A 22,811-nucleotide genomic window follows, 5' to 3' on the forward strand; every position below is an offset into this window, starting at 1 on the left:
TGCTTCACGTAAGAATCGTTAAAGTATATCGATAGAGAGCATAACTTTTAATAACTTTTTTTGCATCTCTTTCGTCTTGAAATGGCATCAAAGTACTCACAAAAAGAAACTAAAAAAATGTTTCCATCATTTCAATTTGGATTCAAGTCGTAAGCAAAGCAAACAAAAATATTTTTAGAGCCATGATATGCTACAATCAAAACAGTATCAAAGTTATCACGCAATAATTTCTCTGAATGACATGGTAGGATATGCTCATGCAAAAGTAATTTTATCATCTTTGAACTTTATAAAAATAAAAATAAATTGATGGCTGTACGACTTAATAAAAAATAATTATTAAAGACGAAAATATAATTAGAAATAGTAAATATAATTTGTTTATTTATTTAATTTTGATTCTAATCATTGAGAGCAAAAGCTATAAACTACATATATTATGTAAAAAAATCCGCTCTTTCCAGTGAAAATATTCATTTTAAAATAAACTTTGGGGAAGATATAAAAAAACAGAATTTTTCTCAAAAATCATTTTTAATACTTTCTTTAATTTTGAGGGAATTGGAAATATTTTTGTTGGAAAGAAGAGGAAATTTTACATAAAAATGTACACGTTTGAAAAAAAACAGAAAAGAAGAAATTGGTGAAAATTTACTTCAAAGCGTTGTCGGAACGCGACATGTCAAAGAAATGACAGCAGCGCCCCTACTAATCCCGTGGGTTTAAAAATCTAAAAAAATTCAGGTTGTTTTAACTCATTTTGAATAATATTTTTCTGCAATTTAAACAAAATCGCTGACTATGATCTCAAATTTCATATGTGGATTCCGTGAAGTGACTCATGTGTATATATATGAAGTGAATGGTGGTAATAGAGAGAACATTGGGGTATATGATGAGAAAAAATGAGAAAAAGAGGATAAGTTGAGAACAAGAAAAAATACGAGGAGGATAACTAAAAAGGATAAATTGAAAACAAGTTGAAACTTACTATTTTGTGGAAAGAAATAAGGAATGCAACCGCATTTTGCTCTTGTAATGCTAGCTCGACATTCTGCAAGACAATTGTGATATGAATATGCCGTAAAAGTTAAATTCCTCTCTTTGACATTTTTATACAGCACTTTATTAGCCTCATCGCTAAATATACATCTGCGCGTAGAAATTGCTAAATCCTTTACTTCGGGTTTTGAATACATTTCTTCAGGATTGATGCTCACAAAATGTTGACTATTTAATTGTACTAATTGAAGTTCAGTATTAAAGTCTGGGTAATCAAATGAATTGTGTATCAAGACCTATATATAATACATTTAATTATTAAGATTCTAAGAAATAATCGAAGATATATAAATACATATACAGATATTCTAGGTATGAAGTTCATAATCCAATTTAATAATTTTTTACTATTGTAATTGTACCATTGGATTTTAACTAAATAAAATAAAAAATATTTAATATCAAGTTAGTAATAATTTGTGCTGTTTTCAATTAAAGTTTACTCATTAAGTGTAAGGAAGAGTAAAGAAGGAGAAAACTGATTAATTTACCTTCAATCCATATGCTCCGACAATTGTAGCATGATAATCATTTGGTTCAGAATCTACTATTATGGTCATACCGGTTTCAAATCCACAAGCAGCAGATCTTTCCACACTTTAATAATAAAAGTTTATATTAATTATAAATGATAATAATATGATTATTTATAGAATGCAGAGTCGAAGTTTGATTCATAAGTTTTTACATTTTTTATTTTAATTATTAGAATCTAATACATAAGAAAAGTAAAATTTGATACCTTTTATAGCAAATTAAATTAAAATTTTTTATGTCATAGTCGATTTTATTTCGAGACTATCGTACTGTTTTAAGATATTATCAATCAATCACAAAACTATATTAACTAACTAGTAATATCTTAAGATATTACTTAAAATAGTAAAATAAGCAGCAATTGTGATTATTCAAATTAACCTGACTGGCCTCATATATATTTAATAAAGCACTACGTTTTGACCGTAGGTTTCGGTCTTTTTCAAGTGCGTTGATAAGATTCACATTTAGAATTATGATATGTGCCCAGATATATCGTCTAAAAGACAAGACAACGAACATATATATCAAAGTATTATAAAGGAAGTAAAAAAAGTAAAAAAGTAAAAAGTGTATGAATAATGCTACTTACAAATAATATGTGTGGTCAAAAATATATAGTGTAATAGGTTATAAAATAAAACATAGTGAGTCCGTTTACATCGAGATCTGATATTCGATTAATTTTAAATATGTATAACTGAATCTTATTGTGACGAATGTCACTAGTCCCGGAACCGACCATCCCACTACAAGGGACTTGGCGTCTTCGGACGTCCTCCCCAAGAGTCTACACTTCCTCTACGAAAAACCGTCTCCACCACGTCGTTAGGAGCGCGTGAGGATCGCCCCGGCAGGTATATAAGCCGGGTGCGATCAGGACCAGGTACCAGTCCCGTCTTGAAACCCTTTTCTCGACTCCGCCGATAGAGCAGGTTCTGGCCTCTCCGCGACATGGTCCGATTCCTGGCCAGTCCTCGGTACCCCGACGGCCGTCACGCTCCGCGCCGCGATTTGCAATCCAAGGTGCTGAGCATTACGCGCACTTCCGCTCGACCGACGTATCACACGTAGCTTAAATAGTGTATATACTTTGTTAAGACCGCGCTAGTCTAAGGATCTCTTGTAATGTAAAGGAGTAAAATAAAGTGATATTAAGTTAATCTCGGTGTACGCAAGTTGGTTTCCCCCGTTCTCCCGAAACCTGATACCCTGCAAAACTGTCCGAGATGTTCGGGAAAGGCAAACCATTACATTATGTATTGTTACGTCCGGCAGACTCCACGATTTTCCTTCGTCAGAAAAATAAATAATTTACAAAAGAAATTCCATTTCAACGGTCTCCGATAATTTTTTATGCGTCTAGGATTAGTCTGTTAGAAACGTAATGACAAACATGGATGGACGAAACGACCAAGTAGATAATTCCGACTCCTTTTGAATATTGAGTCAACAAATAATAAATTCTGAAAGAGCAATAAAGTATCTAAACATAAGCAAAAAATAAATAATCGTTTCCTCCATCTGCAACCCATACTGTAGTACGTCTAGCACGATAGAAAAAAATTATTTATCTCTTAAACCCAAAGGGAAGATAACCTATGCGATAGGTCAGATCCCTTCGATAAAATTAAAGGAATGTGGGAGGAAACAGAGAAACTTTCGACGAATTATTCAACGTATGATTGGGCAAAGAAGAAAAACTATTTCTCCAATAAGAAAACTTAGAATTCACCCACCACACAATCTTGAAAGAGTCCTACCAGTTAGAATATTTGAACCACCCACATCTGGATCCTCCTTCTGTAGAACTGTGTATATATAATATCAAATCTTGAAGAAGAGTTTAGTTACGTTTTAGAGTTTTTAGAGTTACGTCAGTAGTTAGTTAGTTGGTCAATGAGTATCATCAGTTGTGAGTGCAGTACAGTTCAGAGTTCGCAGTTCTATTCGCGGTAACGAGTAAGAGAGTTAGTCAGTTAGTTAGTAATCATGTAGAATCAGTGCGCAAGTAAACTTTAGTGCCGTTCCATCCGGTCAAGAAAACCCTTCGATTCCGACGAATTTGTTCGACAACCAGTAATGAGTAAGTCCCACTATCACAATTTCTTTTTTTGTTTTTACGTTACTCATCTACTCCCTTCCGTTTTAATTCTTTAAGACATCCTTCTATTATTTATAAATAATTCCCTCACACTCACACGAACCTGAGGCTCCCGTGTGCGAATCTCAAGTTCATACACATTCACACGAATCTGAGGCTCCCGTGTGCGAATCTCAAGTTTATACACATTCACGCGAACCAATATGCGGATCTCAAGCTCGCTCTCTCTCCCCTCATGCTTTTCCATCATACTCTCCGATCAGTTCCCCAAAACTCGAAGATGTTCCATCCCCACTCTCTCCTACGTTATTCTTTATCCTCTTACAACTTCAAGCATCTCTGTTTGCTCCATGTAACCATTTAATAAACTCTTCGTCTATTTCTTTGCTCCGCGTTTACCGTTAATACTATAGAATAAAAAAAAAAAAATCTCTTGTTTCCCTTTTTCCGCCCACCACATACTTATTTAATATTTGTACAATTATATACATACTCACTATGCATTTTAAATTCGATAATACCGTTATTACAAATTGTCAAATCACGACTTCAGCGCTTATTTGTATTTTCTTTTATTTTTATTTTTATTTGTTATTAGAATAAATACTTTTGTTAATTTTACACCAACTTCATCATTTATTTAAATTTCAACGACCTCGCCTCTCCCGAACAAAGACTGCACCTGGTCCGATCCCGAGTTAAAGCGATTCAATTCGTTGACTCGAAATTTGGACCAACGGACGTACGACTCGAAACGGGTTATAACGGGCCTATCGGTTGACCTATATTTTTGAGTCATAAAAAGTGCGTTCGATCCGAGCCACCTACCTCTCTTAAATCGTGTGCCTATGGGATTCTACACGTTCTGTTACGTTCTTCCCTGCCTTACCTGTTCTCCCTGAAATATCCCTCCTACCGAATAAAGAGTAAAATCCCATAAGGTTGGACGTAACAGTATCAACGCACTTGAAAAAGACAAAACTTATGGTCAAAACGTAGCGCTTTATTAAATATGTATGAGGCCAGTCAGATCGAATTGAATAATTACAATTGTTGTCTTTTATACTCACTGGCAAACAAAGGATTACATCTTTAGTAAAATAATACTCGACTTTATAAATATTTAACTTTAATAATCCCTTTCTTAATTTATTATATTCAAAGAAATTCTTTATTTGTATAAACCTTAAAAATTTTTTTGTAAAGCTTAAGAATTTTTCTTCGGCTCTGCCGAAAAATTATATTTATACTTGTCCGGTATTGTGTCTGGAAAAGTATAATAATTAAAACTGCAGCACAAGCCATCTCGCGCTAAAATTTGTTTGAAATATTTATCACATTGGTCATTTGTGCCTTTCCATTTACATATTTTCAATAAAGTACTGCAGTTTTGTGTTACCTAAAAGAAAATTGTGATATATATAGAATATGTGTATAATAATTCAAATAGAAATAGACATATAAATAGTTAAAGCGGATCTTAGTGCTTCTTGTGTAATTTATATATTTTTTTGTTACATGTGCATTGAAAGTAATACTATTCATGTCACTTTTTTACGGAGTTGTCGATTTCCGTACTTTAATATTATTGCACAATTTTTGTCCTCTAATAAATGGCATAAATTGTGACGGAAAACATATCAGTATGACGTTTTCAGCACATTTGATCATTTCAGCACTTATATGCGCGTCATCTCGCAACACGCATATAATAACTCTCGTAGAGTTGACTGACGTTTCGTTGCTTATGCAAATCTTGACTAACATCTGTCAATTTGCCAAGACACCTAAGACATTTAAGAAACTACACATCAACGCACAGGTAACAAAAAATATGCAACATGGGCGTAACGGCCTTTTGCACTTATACACAAATGCTGACTTTACACCATTCTTACATAATTTGTTATTCTAGTCCGTTCGAATTGCGCGGTTATTTTCGCACTTTTAACGCAGCTATTTAAAATGAAACTACGCGGGGCAGCTGATAAGTAATGCACACTTACTCTGCACTCGCAAATAAACAGAAATGTTCAAAAAAAAAAAAAAATAAAAAAGGAAACCACATTTTATTGATTACAAGAATTTACATTTACTTTTGAACATAGTTAAAAAACCATTTAAAGCTATGCACTTCTTCCAACGGTAAATCAGTTTTTTCATCCCGTCAATAAAAAATTCCGGCGGTTTTCCGTTCTTTTTTCGATCCACGATTTTACTGCATTCTTCGCTTTATCATACCATAGTGAAATAAACACCCTTAATGTCTCTCTTTTAATACAGAAAAAAATGAAAATATCAAAGCATCAAATTTGATGAACACGAAGAGGAAGAACCGCTTTACCCATCGACATATAGAATGGACTGAGCATTGCGATGGGCAAGCGCGCGCCTGCTTTAGAGTGAGAAGTACTACATCTGAGGCCTATGTTTGTCCCTCTTGCAAGCTTCTGATTTGTTATTTCGTCCCCCTCCAGGACGAAATAACAAATCAGAAGCTTGCAAGAGGGACAAACATAGGCCTCAGATGTAGTACTTCTCACTCTAAAGCAGGCGCGCGCTTGCCCATCGCAATGCTCAGTCTATTCTATATGTCAATGGCTTTACCAGTTTCCAAAATTTTATCCGCCTGTTCACAATAGTTCAAGGTAGACTAACAAAAGACCGCGTTAACATCTTTAGAAGCGCATTCTAAATACGGGCTGGCATGTGCGATTACATAAATTATGTATAAAATCATGGACTTATAAAGAATAAATAAAATATATATTTACGTATTAACATTTATTTTATTTTGAATGTTTCATCCAGGTCCAAAACCTTTACAACATAATGAGCATCTATATTTTGCGTCTAGATGCATCTCCCAGTTTGTCTTATTATTAAATTTCTTTTTAAGGCATAACTTGTTTTATTTCAAATAATATGCATGAAATATAATACTATTCCAATATTATTTTTAAATATTTGATAAATAACTGAATATAATATTTATCAAAGAATTAGAAATTGTAAATACAAAATTTCTTTGCAGCAAAAACAATATGATTTCTACTGCAACATATGCAATAATTATTGCAAAAGTTTTCTATCTGAGTCTGGATCAATAATGCTCGGGGTCGATATCTTTTTATAAGGATGCTGCTATGTAATGAAATGTATTACAATAATATTGGATATCTATTACATATTTATTGTTATTATATATTTTTTGTACACGTTGTTACCAGATGCTATATGTTACGAGAAGCGATATGTTACGACAAAAAATGTCACAAAAAGAGTTCCGGAAAAAGATCGGACACAACGCGGATCCGCGGCGTTCACTCAGGCAAGGATGAGAGGAGAGAAAAAAACGTGTATCAAGCGGAAGAAAATAAAAACTGTGGTTTTATTTTAAGACAGTTCCGTTTAATTTTGACTCGCAAAATACAAGGGGATATTCGCGAACGTAGCAGCTCGCGAATGTCGACGCGTAGCATGCGCTACGAGAGGAGAAAAAAATAGGCGCGCTTTTCTCACTGAGACAGAATTGCGGTCTGTACTCTACGACAGTCTAGCGAGTCACTGGCTCCGCGAGCAACGGACGAGCCTTGTGTCCTCGAACCTCCGGAGGAGTCGATCACACAAATATCTGACTAAGTAACACGGAGTGAACACGACTCCTCCAGAAGGTCGAGATGTTGACAACAGGCTCCTGCGTACCATCGATCTCACGCGGCTCGCCAGTGACATTCACGAATCGCGGAGGCCGCCGATTCTAGCAAAATATTGAGGGCTCGGCTTGCCGCTAGCGAGAGTGCGAGCGCCCGATACTTCGCGTTATTTGCGCTTATCTTCAAAACAAGAAGCCTATTTTATTTGTTATAAGACAAATGGCCATGTTAATTAACTGATCAAGATAATGAGGCTCGGTAATACAAAGCAAATCATAATATAAGAAAGGTAACTTAAATAATATGAGAGTGTTTGTATTTTATCAAAAAGACATAAATGAGTAAAAGTAAACTCGTCTAATAGACATTATACAAAATAAAACAATTACTCTCAGAATATTACGTTTCGATTTGTACAAAGTCCTCTATAAAATAAATAACTAGTGAAAAAACCATGTTCCGTCGGAACACAGCCAAAATCATTTCATTGGTGGTACTCATTGTGAGTGACAGCACGGACGAGAAACAAAGTTTCCCGTGCTCGCGAGCACGACCGCAATATATAAATTATGGATATAAATTTAATGCAATTCATTCGACTTTCAAATAATACACAAACGTGCCATAAAAAATAAAATATGAAGTTATGTAAAGTATTTAATATCGAATATAAAGATATCGAATATAAAGATTAGATGTAACAAAGAGCTCTAATATGAAACAATAAAACTGTAAAGAATAAACAATCAAGCAAGTATAAGCAGAAATGTCATATTTAAAGTGTCGATATTTTATTGCATATTTTATTGCCTTAATTTGTTATTAAAAATACAACAAAGAATTCCACACAAAACAAATAGAAAAGGGGGTACAGTCAAATTGGCTGAAACTGATATATGTTGTAGTTCATGACATCTTTATCAGAAATCCTCATAGACGCTAGGTCTGAAAATGGGCAGTTTTCGAGTTATGAAAGGTTAAATTAAGGTTGGAAATGTCAATACCTGCTGATCAAGCGGTTAAGAGTACAAACTAAAGCGTGATGTTGTTTAATGTTGTTATCTGAGTATGTACACACACACACACACACACACACACACACACACACACACACACACACACACACACAGAGGCTGGATGTAGTTCCGAAAAGCGAATACCTTTAATTTTTTGAAACTATGTATACTTGTATAAATTTTTATGCGCTGATTACGAAAATTATGGTCAAAATACCTGCAAATTTGATTGCTATGATGAAGTCCATAAATAACCCATACAAATCATGGTTTTCTGCATATATCTTGTTCAGAAAATCGTGAAGAATATTTTAAGGGGTTACACTAACCTAGCGAGTAAAAAAAATCGATTTTTTTTAATTACATTTTCTTGAAGCTTCAAGTTTCGAGAATATATCTTGAAAGTTTTATGTTAATATCTGCAAAAATGCGGAATTACAAAGAGTTGAGTAAAACGGGCGTTCGAATGCTCGATTTGGAGCAATATCAACATAAATTGCCACTAGACGATGATGTGATTAAAGCCATTCGTCCAATATTTGAACAACTTTCTAGTGATAATTTACTGGAGAGATTTACGTCGGTAGATTTACGCAAAACGTTAACGAAAGTTTGAACAATCTGATTTGGCGCATAGCGCCAAAAGTGCAGCACAGCGGTGCACACGTTGTGCAAATTGCTGTCAATATTGCTGCATGCACATTTAATGAAGGTGCTGCCGCATATTTATTAATGATAATAAAAGAATTGTGCTGCATATTGCGAAAATCAAGACCGAGCGCGCATCAATGTGGCCTAAGTACTCAGAAGGCAACGCGCGAAGGAAGGATTGCTCGCCGTCAACAAAGGTCTTCACAGAGCATTGCTGCTATTGAGGTGGAAGGAATCTCATATGGCCCCGGAATTGCAGACTAGAGGTAAAGTGCAAAATTCAGCTGTTAGTTAACGATAGTAGAACTAAACTTGAAACTTTAAACGCGTTTTTCTCGAAACATGGTTTTCAAAGACGCTGACCACGAGATCTCAAAAACTAATCGATGGATTGTTTTTAAATTTTTACACAATACTCTCAAAAACATTCTTTTGTCGGTGACGATCTATTTTTTTAAATCGATCTTCATTAAAAATTAAAAAAAATGAAAAGGACGAAAATTTTTCGTTATTTTTAAATTTTAACTTTAATTCGTCGCCATTTTGTAACAAACGATAAAATCGACAATCGGCGATCGTCGACCGACAAACCACTACTGTTAGCTTGAAAACACCATTTTGTTTTTTTGTTTCAGATGGATCGTTTAGACAGGACAGTGGTCACCGCAAAATGTGTTTTTCCAAACCTCGATGTGTGTCGGCGGCCATATATCTGCTTTCCGTCGCCATTGTTTAATAAAAAATTTTTTTTATATTGTAGAAATATAAATCAATAATTACACAAAATTTCATTTAATTTCCATTACCCGTTTAGCAGGAATAAAATATCAAAGTTAGGCCTGTTTTTCAACCGTCTAGGTTGGTGTAACCCCTTAAACAAAAGTTATAGACCTTACTAAAATATATATTTTTGGTTTAATACATTTTTGCTCTACGAGTGATATTTTCTGAGTGATATTAGTAGTTGAATGTGTAAAATTGCATAGAAGTGTTATATACTTTGGTGTATGTGGAGTTGCGTTTGTCCACGCGAAATGAGATCCGTTCTACAACTGAGACGTGATTTGAGTTAGGTTATATTTAACAACATGGAACTCCTTTCCTCACACCTTGCCCACGTGTTCTTTGCACCAAATAGATTTGCGACTTTCCACGCCAAACAAGATCCACGTTGTTTGTTTTCACATTGTTGTGCACCACGGAGATAGGGTATGTTATAAATATTATTACGGGATTGTAGGAGGAAGGGCAAAACGTAAACTGTATATTTTCTCCAAATCGCGCATCTAATAGACAGAATTTTTAATATTGTTTTAAAGTGATTTAAAGTCTTTCTGCTATAGTTATTTTGTCGGTGGGACTTTTCGGAACTGTAACCGTGGAGTCTTTTTCCATGGTTTTATTTTTTCGGATCTTTATCCCAAATATATTAGGTACCTGTACTCAATATGCCCTTTCTAAGCTTTGGAGATTTTTGTAATTGTGCCAATTCATGATAAACTGGCACAAGGCGAACTCCACAGAAAAACTGAGCGGAAAGTAGACAAATAAAGAGAAAATCGAGGAGAATGTCGTGTAATTAATCACACAGAGTTTACAATGGTGTGAGCTAAGACAAAGAAGGCCGCAAATATCATCGCGTAACACAGTACGAAAAAAGGCGCGCTTAATTAGATGAGAGGAGCGTGCGGTCCGAACACGACAAGATTTCGCAACGGATTAGCTTGCAACGGAGTAGTTAATGGAAATCCTTTGTATCCTCGATCTTCTAAAAGATTCGGGCAATAAGATATTTGCCCAGTATCAGTGAAAATCAACATGATTCTTCTAAAAGGCTGAGGTTCCGACAAACATGTTTATGCGCGCGAACGATTTCGCGCGACTCGTCACTGGACGAGCGCACGGCGCGGACGCCTCTGATTCGCCAAACGCCGGGCAATCGGCTTGCGGCTAGCGAGAGCGCAAACGCCCGGGATTTGCGCTATTTTGCGCCCATTTCCAAAACAGTAATTTTTTGATAAATACGAAATTAAAAAATGAGGGTCAGATTTAAAATAGAAACCATTTCTGAAATTCAAAAAAATATATTAAATATTTTCAATTATTTATTTAAGTTGTCACTAATCACATTCAGCCTTATGGAAACGTTACGCGGAGCAAAAACGATATAAGAGAAAGAGGGGATGGACTCTCAAACACGGATCCCTCGAATTATTGTCGAACGATCCGCGAGAAGTATCACCAAAGTTGAGCGCCAGACGCGCGCTTCTGTCGCATCGAATCACCTACGAAATTAATCTCCCAGTTCTAACATTTCGCTTCACAATCGAATAATATATTTAGCCGGCAGCTCCAAGCTGTCCGGTATAAGAGCGGGGCGGTAGGCTACGGCCGAACGTTTGTTGCATGCAAAATAGCACAGAACGAGAGAAGTTAGCAATGACGGTAATGCAGAATAGGGGTGACCTCACCAATTACAATGATCTTAAAATATGTTGTCAGAGTCATTATTCTAAATTTTTCTTTATACATGTTACTGCCGTTCGGCCTTAGTTTCCGAGTTATACACAAACGTGTTTCTTTAATTTCTTGCTTCAATTTTATTAGTTTTGAAACAGAGAGGAGAGTAAGGTGCAGAAAAACGCGTGGACGAAGTGCAGGGGGAGAAGCTTCGTCCCTTTGTTTTACTCTGTAAGCAGGGGGAAGGTGTAAAAAAGGGGTAAAAAGTTTCAAAATGTTTTAGTTCCGTTTTGTGTGGAAAGTCAAAACTTACGTGGCATAGAGAACGCGTAAGCGGGGGAGGGGCTCCGCCCTTCCCCCTGCACTCCTTTACCGTAATTTTTCCTAACTCTAACACACCAATTTTATGCCGCTATTTGATTAATGTGGAAACATTGGAAGAACGTGGAAAGTCGCAAACCCATGTAGTACTGTATAAGCGTAGACGTCATTCATTTTACGTAAAACACTGATATCATGTATCGTATTTATGAAAGGTAAAGTAAACGACGTCGACGCTTGTACTGTAGCACAAAGGTTTGCGATTTTCCACGCCGTTCGTTTCCAATGTTTTCGCATTAACCAAATAGCAACATAAAATAAAAAGGTGGATTAGAGTTAGGAAAAATTAAGGGAGGCGGTGCAGGCAAGGGGCGGAGCCCCTCCCTTGCCCACACGTTCTCTGACTAAAGGGAACTAAAAAAATATATGGTGACTTACAAATACAAACTTACAAAGAATGTAAATAAATACATACTGAAACCGCTTTAAACGAAATGTGAGCTTTGGTCACATACACACACACACACACACACACACACACACACACACACACACACACACACACACACACACACACAGAGAGTTATTTCTTAACAAAATACACACCATATTTTTGCACATTTTTACCTTAAACACCCCGACGAGATGAGTGCGGGAGGGAATCCAAAAGCCCCCTTCGAACCCCTTTCCATGCGCGCGCGCGCGTGTATGTGTGTATGTGTGTGTGTGCGACCACATGGAAGAAGTGTCGTATCGTATTTCTTAAACTTTTTTTTGTTAATAAATTTTTGTGTATAACTCGGAAACTAAGGCCGAGCAGCAGTAACATGTATAGGAAAAAGTTATTCAGAATAATGATCTTGACAACATATATCAAAATCATTGAAATCGGTGAGGTCGCCCCTATTTTGCATAATTACCGCAATGACACTTGAGGCTTTTAACAAAGTCTAGTGTTTATTAGAAAAGGTAAATTGACGTAAATCTTAAAAAAAGTGAGATTAACCGAAATTGTAAGAGACGGTGAAATTAACGGAAGTTCTACGCAGAAGCGAAACTAACATAAATAAGAAGGTAACATGAAAGTAACAAAAATAAGGAGCAACATTAACAGTAAGGATAAGAAAACGTGATATCACAATAATAATAAGAAAACGCAAAAGTAACAGTAACAAGATACATCTCGCAAAGCGGGTGCGCTAATCCGACGATACGCGCCTTATCTCGCTCCACCTGCTACGATGCAATTTCACAGAGCATTTCTACGTCAACACCGCGCAGCACCAGTCGGTCGGAGTGCTGAGTGTGACAGAATCAAAAATAACGAAGGGACCAGAACCCCGCGCAAGAATCAAGACAAACCTTAGACCGACGGTGCGAGAGTCGCCGCTCGACCCCCTCAGTTCGCAACCTGGCGTCCAATTTACACCGCAGGAGCCTCACGCAACTCGCGTTGTTACTTGACCGCGCATAAAGTTAGATCGTCATGATTCGCTTCCGAAACTCGCGACGAACACGCTCTTGAACTGGGAGCGGTGCATTTGCACACGGTTCAAATGAACACAGTGCATTTGCACACGGTGCTTTTCGACACGATATTTTGCGCACCGTTCATTTACACACTGTTTGGTTGCACACTGTTTACTTGAACACAGTGAAAAATAAATATGCCGAGGGCACTCTACCGACGGGGTGGGCGCAAGAGGGAGGCCAAAGGTCCCCTTTGCACCTTCTTGTGTGTGTGTGTGTGTGTGTGTGTGTGTGTGTGTGTGTGTGTGTGTGTGTTTGTGTGTAAGTTCGTTTCTTTTCGTGTCCAACTGAACGGTGTGCAAATAAACGATGCGCAACTGAACGGTGTGCAAATAAACGGTATGCAACGTACGTACGTATGTATGTATGTATGTATGTATGTATGTATGTATGTATGTATGTATGTACGTATGTATGTATGTATATATACTCAATCTGGGGCTCACAAGTGCTATCTTTTTTTTTAATCTTTACTATACTTTGTGACGTTGCAGTTCCACTCCGCTGTCATAAGGCCCGAGCTCGCGCTCGAGAGAACGGCCGGGAATTACAGGAGCGTATCGCGATTCTCGGCGGGCCACGTTAGAGATATTATTTGCAAATTCTAATTATATTTTATTTTCTGTATTATGCGAACTTGGGCGTCTCACTCGTCGTCGAGAATCATGAGAGACGTTCACGCAGGTATATATATATATATATATATAGGGTGTTCCAGATTAACCAGAGGAGCCGGCATGTACATATTCCTCTTAAAAAACTGAGTCGAAAATGTCAATAGCAAAATGTTAAGGGGTCAAATGATGAGCCTTTAAAATTTTCCAACCACAGGTTGGAAGCTCGCGCTGTCAGGTGCGGCGCAATTAAACGGCCGGCCGGGCGCTTTGACGAGTACCGCTAAACGGTATGGTACCAAACCATTGTATAGCACCGTATACCACAGTATAGCACCGTATAAATCTGTGAAATCTCTATTAACATCTATTGCTGTATTCTTAAATCGAGTCCAATTTAATTGACAAAAAGTAATATCAGTTACAAATTCGATAAAACATTATTTATATCAATAAAAAATATGTGTTTCTGAAATACGTTTTATGTTTAAATTAATTAATTAATAAATTAATAAATAAAATCAATATTAATTAAATTATTTAATCAAATAATATTAAAAACATTAGTCGACAAACATTTCCAAAACTTTTTTTTTTTTAATTCTGTCACAAACAATATTAGAAAACATTTACATTTGAAATTCGCATTTGATGTAAATAAATATTTCATATTTTGAAAATGAAATAAACGAAATTCCGAATTATGATATGAGAGGAAAAGGAAGTAATACTGTGAAGGAATCGACGTAAATAAATAATAGGTATTATTACTATAAATTACATTTTGAATAATATTTCTGAAACTTTTAGAGTAGGTGTTCGAAATGATCACTACCCATATTCAATACAAAGTTGAGCACGTCTAATCAAATTTTCTCTCGATCGTTGTACCATGTCACGCGTAATAGTTGCAAGCGCCTCATCAATTCGATCACTCAGTTTCTAGACAGTATTTATAGGCATGCGATACACATATTCTTTTATTGTTTCCCATAAGAAAAAAATCAAGTGGAGTTAGATCTGGTGACCTCGCTGGCCACGCTCGAGGACCTCCATGGACAATCCATCTATTACGATATTTTCTATTTAAAATTTCCCGTGTGCACCTTGCATGGTGTGAAGGTGCTCCATCATGATGATACCACATAACCCGTCGCTCCTCTAATGGTATATCCTCAAGTAATTCAGGAAAATTTTCGGCGAAAAAATCACTATAAATTGCGCCATTAACTCTCGCAGAAAGTTTGAATGGTTCCTTCTACATACATATTGTATTGTTATTTAACTATTTTTTAACATAGCCACTAATTATTTTGTAATCATTTAGCAAAATTGGCTAAATAATTTTGTAGACAAACAATACATTAACTACAAACAATTTTGTCCAGATGTTAAATTAATTACGACAACAATAAATAATTTAAATTTCCGAATTAAAAAAATTAAATTTGAAAAATCTCAAAATGTCAATACATATTTAAAGATTTGAAACAAACTGATAATTTAATACATTTCTGAACTGCATTTTATCAAATAATTTGTATCGATTTTTGTATACTAAAATTGTAATTTAAATTTGGGAGAAGTATCTCCTTAATTCGAGTTTAATTTTAAAATAAAATAACGATGTATTCAAATATTTAAAAAAATCAAATGTACAAAAATTCTAGCCATTGAAGGCAAGTAAAAACATGCATTGCTACATTATTTTAAATGCGTTAAAATATTTAAAGTACGTATTTTATTACGCATCAAATGCTTCAATTTCTAATATAACAAACTGAAAGATAAAGTACAGTAATTATTAAAAATAATACTTGCCATACAATTCTTGTATGTGCCAGCCCACAAGTTAATGCTGAATTTGTGTTGATAACTTCTAATGTTATACACATACGGATTTTCATCTGCGTAGAAATGAAAGTTATGCGTATTAAAACTTCCTTCCCTCGTACATATTGATTCGTCGGTGAACAATATGTTTTTTTACAAAATTGGGATCTTCTCTATGGCGTTCCAAAATTCACGTACAGATGTTTACTCTATTACCATAGTCTAAAGGCAATTAAATTCTGCACACGTGAAAAATGATACGCATGCATCTTATTATGTTTTATAATTCGGTGAATTGTCATTGTTGACAAATTGAGCATATTAGCGATAGTTCGAATGCTCCTCGTTGGATCTTCTTCGACTGCCTCAAGTCTACAGCTTCTTCATTTTGCGCATTTCTAACATGACAGTGTCGTCCACCTTCCCTCCGTGATCGGATTAGTGATCCAGTACTTCTTGTCCGATTAATCGCAAAATAGGGGAGAGTGGGGTACAATGTGTCATTTTTTTAAATATATTAATACTCTTACCAGAATAGTATAATGAAAAAATACCATTCATATTCGATTTCTATAGACTTTTGGGTATACAATAAAGTTGCAATCATTACTGCAAAAAGATCAGAGATATTTAAACAAATCGATTGAAAAAAAATCGCGAAAAAGCACATTGTACCCCACCGGTAGGATACAATGTGTCAAATAGATGGGCACAATGAGCCAAGTAAAGCAAAACATGAGACAGTATGAACCAACTAGGAACTAATGTTTTATTTTTATAAATATCTTTTAATATCTGTTAGAATATCTTTTAATATCTGTTATATCTTTTAACATCTTTTTAACATCTTTTAGTATCTGCAGTATCTTTATTATCACAGGAACTCTGATAAGTGTGTGTATTGTTGTTTTCTAGACATTTATTTTTTTATTTTTAGACTTTTGTTTCTTTGGTTCGTCCTTCTTTAGCAAAGAATTCTCCGTTTCCTTAGGCTTTTTTAAAATTCTTTTTTCACGTGTAACTTTCTTCTTAGTATTGTTACAATTTTCTTTTTTTTCTCGTCTCAGTTCGGCAATTTCCTGCTTGTCGTTTTGCAGCACTAGCCAAAAATTCTTGGCAGAGTGCATTCATCACCGGGCTGTTTGTGAGTATCGTACTGCATTTGCGCCTTCTGTGTCGACCACTGTTTGCCTCTCACCAGCTTTCGATAATGGACGGATTGTTGTCGGCAAAATAATATTTTCATTTAATTTGTTACTAGCTGTAATAGCAACCTGCGCGCTTTTCTTAGAAATCTCGATTTTCATAGTATCGAAAGCCGTAATATCTATTGCGTTTAATGTAACTGGAACGTCTACCATCGAACATGTGCTAGGCTAACTAGAAATATTCAGGAGCTCAGCACAAGGGATCTCTACCAGTAACTTTCGATTTTGACAATGGCATCAGCGTCTGTTGCATTTTCGAAATCGACAGGAAAATCTAATAGATTCGAGATGTCAAATTCTACTGTTGTTTTTGGCTCGGCCACCACTTGAATTGCACTTGCATTATTCAAATTTTCTGAAATAATAGTTTTGATCCCAAGCTCGTTGTTAGATGAAGTTGAAGCATGAGGCCGATCAGTCAGAAAGAGCATAAAAATTCATCCTTGCCAAAGATATTTTCATTTAAAGGCCATATGCCTGTTACCTCAAAGCCTCGATTTATATTCTTCATCGTAAAGGTTGTATACCGATTCGTATACCTGCCCGAAAAGAGAAGATGTATTGTAAATCGTTATCGGTTTTCCTGGGTGCAAGATCATCCAATTGTTGCAAGCCTGATTAAACAATGTTTTCAGCGAGCCGTAGACGATACTATCTAATGGTTGCAGTTTGTAAGACGTGTGAAGTGGAAGAGTGAGCAACACAATCCCAATGTCCTTACAAAACTTTAAGCTATTGATCATTATGTGCGACTCGTGATTATCAAGTATGAAAAGGACTTTATCTTCTACAGATACCTTGACGTGACGCTGAAAATGTCGTAACACGTCGATAAAGATTGTCCCATTCATCCATCGAGACGGACGACTTGCGTCGAGTGACAACCGTTTGCCCACGTCAATATTGGCCACGCGTCAATATTTGACACGTCAATATTGCCCACATCAATAATGACCACGCGTTAATATTGGCCACGAGTTATTATTGGCCACGCGTCATTATTTCCCACGCGTCATTATTGCCCACGCGTCACTATTGGCCACGCGTCATTATTTCCCACGCGTCAATATTGCCCACGTCAATATTAATCAATTTTTTTTAGCGTGGAAGGTCGCAAACCCATGTGCAGAGAAATGCTTTGCACGCACGCACGCACGCACGCACGCACAGGAAGGTGCAAGGGGAGCCTATCCCCCCTCCCGCACTCACCCCATCCAAGTCGCAAACCCATGTACAGTAATGACGTGGCCAATAGTGACGCGTGGGCAATAGTGACGCGTGAGCAATAATTACGCGTGGGCAATGTGACGTGTGGCCAATATTGACGTGGCCAATAATGACGTGGTCAATAATGACGCGTGGTCAATATTGACGCGTGGCCATTATTTACAAGGGCAATATTGACGCGTGGTCAACATTTAAGTGACCAATATTGACGTGGCCAATCGGGACTGTGATCAATATTGACGTGGGCAAACGGGACGCTCTCTTTGCGTCTCCATGCGGAGCACCGTTGAGCATGTGAAGCTTGAAGTATACTCGTGGAAAAATGAGATTGGAGGGAACAGTGTTTCCAATGGCCGAAATGAAACAACAAGCTGTGACTAAGATGCCACGTTCTGCCGAAGTAACTTGCCCCACTTGTTTCTGTTCTTTGGATACAACAATTTTAGGTGGATTATAAACTGTTGTCAAGCCAATTTCGTCTAAACTGTAAATCCGAGCTGGCGATAAATTATTTCCAAGTTGCCTGTAAGCTTCTTCTAAGTTATCGAAAAAGAGATTCACTGCGTGTTGATTGCAACTGGTACTTCAAGTCAAACTTTCTTCTGACTTACGAAGTGATAATTTTGGGCATCGTTCCATAAAGTTGTAGTATCAGTCGATACCAGATTGCTTATTAGCAATAGCCATTTCATAAGCAAGAACCATCACCTGCTTTCATGTCAGCCCTATCAAATATGTACTCGAACTGTAGCACAACTGAAAATGTGTTGATAAATTTATTAATCCTGGTACTGCCTGGTACTTGCAATCACTTACTATAACTCACTATTACTATACGTGTGTACCAGTGTATACGTATTGTTGTGATCAGTTGTCACTTACTGTATGACGCCATGTTGAATTTTAGGTACGTAGTTCATATTTTCTCACGTTCTCTTCAAACTTTTAGATGGCGTTACTAACGGTGGGTTACATTAAGACTATGAAGACTAGAAACAGGAGACCAAACTAAGCCTAATTTCGCCTCCAAAAGTAAGGCGAAAATCTGTTAAAAATATAGTACCAAATGGTGGTGCTAGCGATAATGATTTACCGGAAACAATATGGAGTACAACGACGAATAATTGTAAGAACTCAAACATTTGACAATAAATGCAAATTTATAATAAAAATCTTAGCAATTTTACGTTTAGAGTACTTATCTCAGTTTTCTTATACCAATACATACAACAAGCGTACAGCCTAGCACCACTAGCACGGCTGACTACGATAAACTTAAACTAGACAATTGTATCTAGAGTTGAAATATATTCCGGTGTATTAGCATTGTCAGTGCCACTATTTGGTACTAAATTTCTAACAGATTTTCGCTTCACTCAAAACTACAGAGATCAGTCTCCTAGTTCTAGTCTTCATAATTAAGACAATGGGAGTTTGATGACCCTGGTCGGACTAGGAGAGAGCGAGCCCTGTCTTTTCTTGCGCGCTACAACCCGATGATTCGAGATGACTTCATTTTTCGCTGTCTGTCATTGGCTTAGATTTCGATAATGATCGCGCCTTAGTAGGTCAATTTCGGAACATCTCAATCCTCCAAAGTCCAGCCTTCAGTACGCGTGGCTCCATCCTGTGAGCCACGCATCGACTCGCAATGCTATCCTCGCTAAAGACGCATAAGCCATGCTCATGTTCTTAGCTATGCATGAACAATGTTATTATTATTAAAAAATATAAAAAATATTTTGAGTTCATATACCATGTAAGGAGCCGTTCCTAAATCGTCATCAAAGCAAGCGGATACGAGGCCGTTGCCCCTCTACCTCGTGCAGTCCCCTCCGCTTATCTTGTCTCCTCGCACGTCCCCGCTCTTGTCACCGAACGGGGGCTATCAAAGCCCTCCATCGGTGATAAGAGAGCAGATCTCCCCGGTCTAGTGAACTGAGCCGACCAATCCTCTCAGCGAAGTGAGCTGGGACTTCTAGAGCATGTACTGAGTGCCACATAACCTCAACTCGACTTCCTCTGACAGCGCGCACTGAGAGCTTTCTCGCGCCACGCTCTGAGTGGCAATTGACCGTCCCGCTCGTCACCTGGATCCCGGTTCGCGCACTGAATGATCGCTCCTGACACCGTTCACGGGGATCTTCTACTGAGAAAACCGACGCGAAGGATTATCCACGCGAGATGATTTCTGACGGGAACAGCTGATCGCCGTGACTACCGAGCAGAGCTCCGTGCCGTACCGCACAGCCGCTCACCGCCGCGACCAATCCGAGCGCTGCGACCGACCAACGCGGCTAATGCAAACGCCGCGCCGCACCGCGCAGCCATGACCGTAACGCCGCGACCAATCCGGATACCGCTGCGACCGATACGAGCGCCGCATACCGAGACCAACCGCTGCCGCCAATCAGCGTGCCGACCAACCGACGCACCGACCATGCGCCCCGCTGCAACCAATCCGAGCACTGAGATACTACGCGCGCACGCGCGGCGCGACACATGTCGCCAGCACAGCGTTTTACGCACCTCGCACAGCGAAATAATACTGTCTGTACATATTGGCATAGGGACCGATGTAAATATTAGCTAGGATATAAATTACCGTTAGTATTTAAGCATAATACACTGCCTTGTCATTAAAAAAATATATGGTTGTAACCGTGAATTTTTTATTTGATTGGCTACGAATAGCCACGGGATTCGGGATTCGGGCGGCAGGCTGGTTAAGTATATACTCAACCAGCCCGCCGCCCGAACCCTGAATCCCGCGGCTATCCGTAGCCAATCAAATCAAAAATTCACAGTTACAACCATATATACATATTTTTCAGTATATTTTAGTAATATATTTTATATATTGTTAATAATAATTTTTGTATCATTTATAAATAATTATATAATCTTTAAAAAATATTTTTTAAAAATAAATTTGTAAAATATTTTTGAAAATTTATGGTTAATTTTCTGTGCTATCTAGGTTATTTTTTGCATTATTCTGGGATCGTGTGCAATCGGGTCTGTGTGCAAACGGGTCGGTGCGCAATCGGTTCCGTGTACAATTAATTCGGTGTCCAATTCAAACTTTATGTATCCGATCGCTGTTGTGTCTAATAGAGTCTGTGTTCGATCAGAACGGTGTGCAATCGGGACTGTGTCCAATCGGGACTGTAACCAATCGCAACTATTTTCAATCGGGACTGTGTCCAATCGGGTCTGTGTCCAATCGGGACTGTGTCCAATCGGGTCTGTGTCCAATCGGGTCTGTGTCCAATCGGGACTGTGTCCAGTCGGAATCGTGTTCAATTCAGTCCGTGTCCAATTGGGACTGTGTCCAATGGGAACTGTGTGCAATTGAAAAATACTACTGTGTCCAATCGCTTATGTGCGCAATCGGGCCTCATTCATTTGAAATAGTTCTCTCGCCTTCTCAATTTTATCCCAGTGTTCCGATTGGGGCTATGCTGTTTTGCGCATGTGCGGCAATACAGCGTCAATGAAGTGCTTAGTACATATGAAAAGTGGCATTGTCATTTAGATATGAAAAATATCTAAAAATTTTTTTGAAATGTATATAAAATATATGATATATATAAATACTTTATTTTAATATAAATACCTAATTTAATTATTTTATTTTTAATTATATAATAAATAATTAATATATTATATATAAAAAAAGGATAACAGGAAAAGGGAAAGGATTATATTATAGATTTTAAATAAAACTTTACTTGCTGTAATCACGGAAGAATGGCAAATATAATTTAACGAAACAAGACCCGATATTTTTCATTTTAAACGTAACATGAAAGAATTTTAAACGTAACATGGAAGAATTATTGCATCCAATCATAATGGATGCATTGTCACTTGTCATACCGACAATATTTTTTAATGGAATTTTTTTTTTTCTAACATAGTTTTAAATATTTCAAAAATTCTATTCGAGGAACAATCTGTTGCGCCTATAGTTAATAAATCTAATAACTGTGTTGTTATCATTTTAGTTAATGGAGAAACATATTGAGCTAAAATACATACAAGTTTTGAATCTGAAATATCTGTTTTTCATCCATTAAAATCGAAAATCTCCCATTTTTTATATTTTCAATAATTTTGTCAACTTCGCGTTTTGCGATTATATGAGTAACAACGTTTTTGCACTTATGTCGAGCCAATGAAAGGCCTGCCACAATTTCAGGGTCTTTACATATATCTTGTATCATGGAATTAAATGTAATATTGTGCTCGGCAAAAATGCAGCTATATTTATTTCAGCACGTTTAATTTTATCTGTATGACTATCTCTATTATTATCCTCGGTATCTACAAAAATAGTATTTAAATTTTAAACATTTGCGTGTTTTAAATGTTGATTGGATTTGAAGAAATCTATTACACAAAATTTTAATGAATCGATTCTTAAAGTAGACATTTGAAGCTTTAATTTCTTTTTTTAGAAACTTTCCTATCTTTATTACTTGCGTAGTTATCGTTGTTGGAAGTTTAGTGATTTTTTGACAAATTTTAGGTGTACCGCTTTTTTTCGACTGAGTGTATAAAAAAATGTTTTATACGAAAGTTTTACA

General features: G+C 36.8%; 1 protein-coding gene across 4 annotated transcripts in view; it reads right to left on the minus strand.

Moving 5' to 3' along the window:
• LOC105834554 (sodium channel protein Nach) overlaps positions 1 to 22,811 on the minus strand; it is an 88,082-nt gene that overhangs the window by 43,062 nt on the left and 22,209 nt on the right. For all 4 annotated transcript variants that reach the window (XM_036283933.1, XM_036283935.1, XM_036283940.1 and 1 more), the window contains exons 5-7: positions 4,954 to 5,102; positions 1,554 to 1,659; positions 992 to 1,298 (exon numbers count right to left, since the gene is read on the minus strand). In XM_036283933.1, the coding sequence (XP_036139826.1) occupies positions 992 to 1,298; positions 1,554 to 1,659; positions 4,954 to 5,102 (562 nt within the window). The remainder of the gene's footprint in view (positions 1 to 991; positions 1,299 to 1,553; positions 1,660 to 4,953; positions 5,103 to 22,811) is intronic.

Source organism: Monomorium pharaonis, chromosome 1 (assembly GCF_013373865.1).
Source record: "Monomorium pharaonis isolate MP-MQ-018 chromosome 1, ASM1337386v2, whole genome shotgun sequence".
In the NCBI taxonomy this organism is placed as follows: domain Eukaryota; kingdom Metazoa; phylum Arthropoda; class Insecta; order Hymenoptera; family Formicidae; genus Monomorium; species Monomorium pharaonis.